The 2,252-nt window shown below is 38.8% G+C and overlaps 1 protein-coding gene across 4 annotated transcripts in view; it reads left to right on the top strand.

Moving 5' to 3' along the window:
• Positions 1 to 2,252, top strand: part of LOC107264760 (alpha,alpha-trehalose-phosphate synthase [UDP-forming]) — a 19,431-nt gene that overhangs the window by 1,262 nt on the left and 15,917 nt on the right. The window contains exon 1 of one of the 4 annotated variants that reach the window (XM_015733364.2): positions 1,118 to 1,566. The exons of 1 other annotated variant lie outside the window; for it this stretch is intronic. In XM_015733364.2, coding sequence (XP_015588850.1) covers positions 1,482 to 1,566 — 85 coding nt within the window. In that variant the 5' untranslated portion in view covers positions 1,118 to 1,481. Of the gene's footprint in view, positions 1 to 1,117; positions 1,567 to 2,252 lie in introns of those variants that run through there. 2 more of the 4 variants (XM_015733359.2, XM_015733361.2) reach the window with 2 other exon arrangements.

Raw genomic sequence — 2,252 nt, 5'->3', positions numbered from 1 at the left:
GGGGGGGGGGGGTGATTCTTGTATGTTCACCACTAACGTATACGAATCTTGCTCCTCCAAACACCCATTTTGAGGTCGAAATATACATGTGTACTTGAAGAATGATTTATATACACGTCAAACCATTCACAATTGGCGTCTACCTTCAAGACGTAGTAAATCACAATGAGAGACGTATTTCTAAACTGAATCAAAGACTCCTTCTCACATCCTAAATTATCAAAAGCCGTTTTGTAAAGTCTGCTGTAATTCTTCAACATAATATATGACATAGCCTCAGGCGCGTGGTAACGAATACCAAGGTCGTCTCATTATTTCACGTCAACGCCCGGCGTCGTTCAAGTTACCAGAGAGTTAGCTTTCCGATATCGACAATTAATCGAACACAAATCATAAAAAAAAAAGAAATCATACAAATTACGCAGTCAGTTGATCGCCTCGATTGCACTTTATGTGAGGGCGTGTGATAACAGATCAAACAGAATATTAATACCAATGAAATGTTTCAGGTAATGGATAAAAGTGGGAGTCACTTACTGCCTAATATTTACTAACATGAATGCAAACAGATAAATAAAGCATGCAAGCAAGTAGCTACTCATAAAAGTAGCAAATCTGCCCGATTATAATTATCTTTAAATTCGTCATCAGGCAATCAGTCGGCGACGAGCAGAAGGTCAAAAATATCGTGTTTCGTGCTCGTAACGGTTTACACCTATAGTTGATGCGCATGCGCCAGATGTGCTGCGAATGTTCAAAAACCGTGAGATATGATATCAAATATTTAGACAGACAAATGAAAGTAGATAGGAGTAGAGAAGTCAGAGGAAACTAGGCGAAGAGGTGAAGGGACAAAAAATAAATCAAATACATATTTACAGCGGTCTGTGAACTCGTCTTGCTTTATTATTTCCTCAGTAGTACTTACTTGCTTACTACTTCCTCAGTCATGTCCCCAGGGGGCAATGATTCGAGAATATTCTTACCGACTGTTTTTCTTCCTTTTTTCTGCTCGGTGATTCTCATTGGATGATTCTCATCGAGTGAACGCGTGTGAGTACGTTGAAACATGTATTTAAAATACGTAAAGGATAAGTTGGCTCCATGTTGGTGCGTCTCGGACTAGCAATATAATACGGCAGAAAAATGATTCAGTCTGTTACACGTCGGGCGCGTGCCTTGGCGGTTAATTCGTGCGACAGCAAAGCGTCAGTGCGCGTGTTTAAAATCGCAAAAAAATTAACTAAATCTTATCGCATTTTTATAGTCGAGAAATCACAGTAGTTGTGCGACTTCTTGACTCTGTATTCTTGTAAACACGAGGAGGCACACACTTCCTCGTCACAGGGGAGTATGAATATGACTTTATGCGTATGCATATAACAATCACATAAGTACTCGATCAAAAACACATTGCATAACTGCAGGATATTTTACGTATGCCATACCGTCTCGGTAACATCTTGCTGAAATAATTAATAATGCTTTCATCGGAATATACAAAACCGATACCCAAGCCACGTGAAGACTGCGCCGGTTTCAATACAACTTCATCAGTGGGAAATGGTAATGACTATCACCGATAATGATTTATACATATAAATTATATCGACATAGACGAACTTTTTTTTACTTAAAAATTTTTTTCTAAAATTCACGAATAACCAAATATGATAACTGTGAAGGATGTGCGTAGGACATGCAAACTTTAGATTCTAGTTCTTAAGAGACGCGCAGTCATAGCAATGACGATGAAAATGCACGCAATGATAAAACGAGTCATAACCGTCTGATCGTGATAATAATAATTTTGAGAAATTTGAAAAAAAAATTAAATCTCAGTCTACTATCAGTTCCGTCATTTCCCCCCATTCCTCGCGCACGATAATTAAATCGAAAATATCTCGATAATATAATCAAGTCTAACTATAATCTTGGACTGCATTATCAGTCATTCTGATGTCTCGTGCGAAAGAAAAATATAAAGCAACATAACAAGCCACGCTTCGCGCAGCACTTCACACTGGAGGAAAATTGCCGTATACAAATAGAAAAGACCCCGGGAAACGTTATCGTATATACATGTTGACAATTGGTGCATCGTGCACGTATACTTAGCTGTTGCGAGGACGTTTAAAGTAGATACAAAAAATATCGATACGTAAAACTATATAGGGTGTCGCATATAGAATCCCACGCAATTACAAAGGATTGAACGCTCCTCGTTTATCAGAGAGACGGGAGGGGCGGGG

The sequence above is a fragment of the Cephus cinctus genome, unplaced genomic scaffold (assembly GCF_000341935.2).
Source record: "Cephus cinctus unplaced genomic scaffold, Ccin1 Ccin1_scaffold0191, whole genome shotgun sequence".
In the NCBI taxonomy this organism is placed as follows: Eukaryota; Metazoa; Arthropoda; class Insecta; order Hymenoptera; family Cephidae; genus Cephus; species Cephus cinctus.
This window is presented reverse-complemented; position numbering and strand designations above follow the sequence as displayed.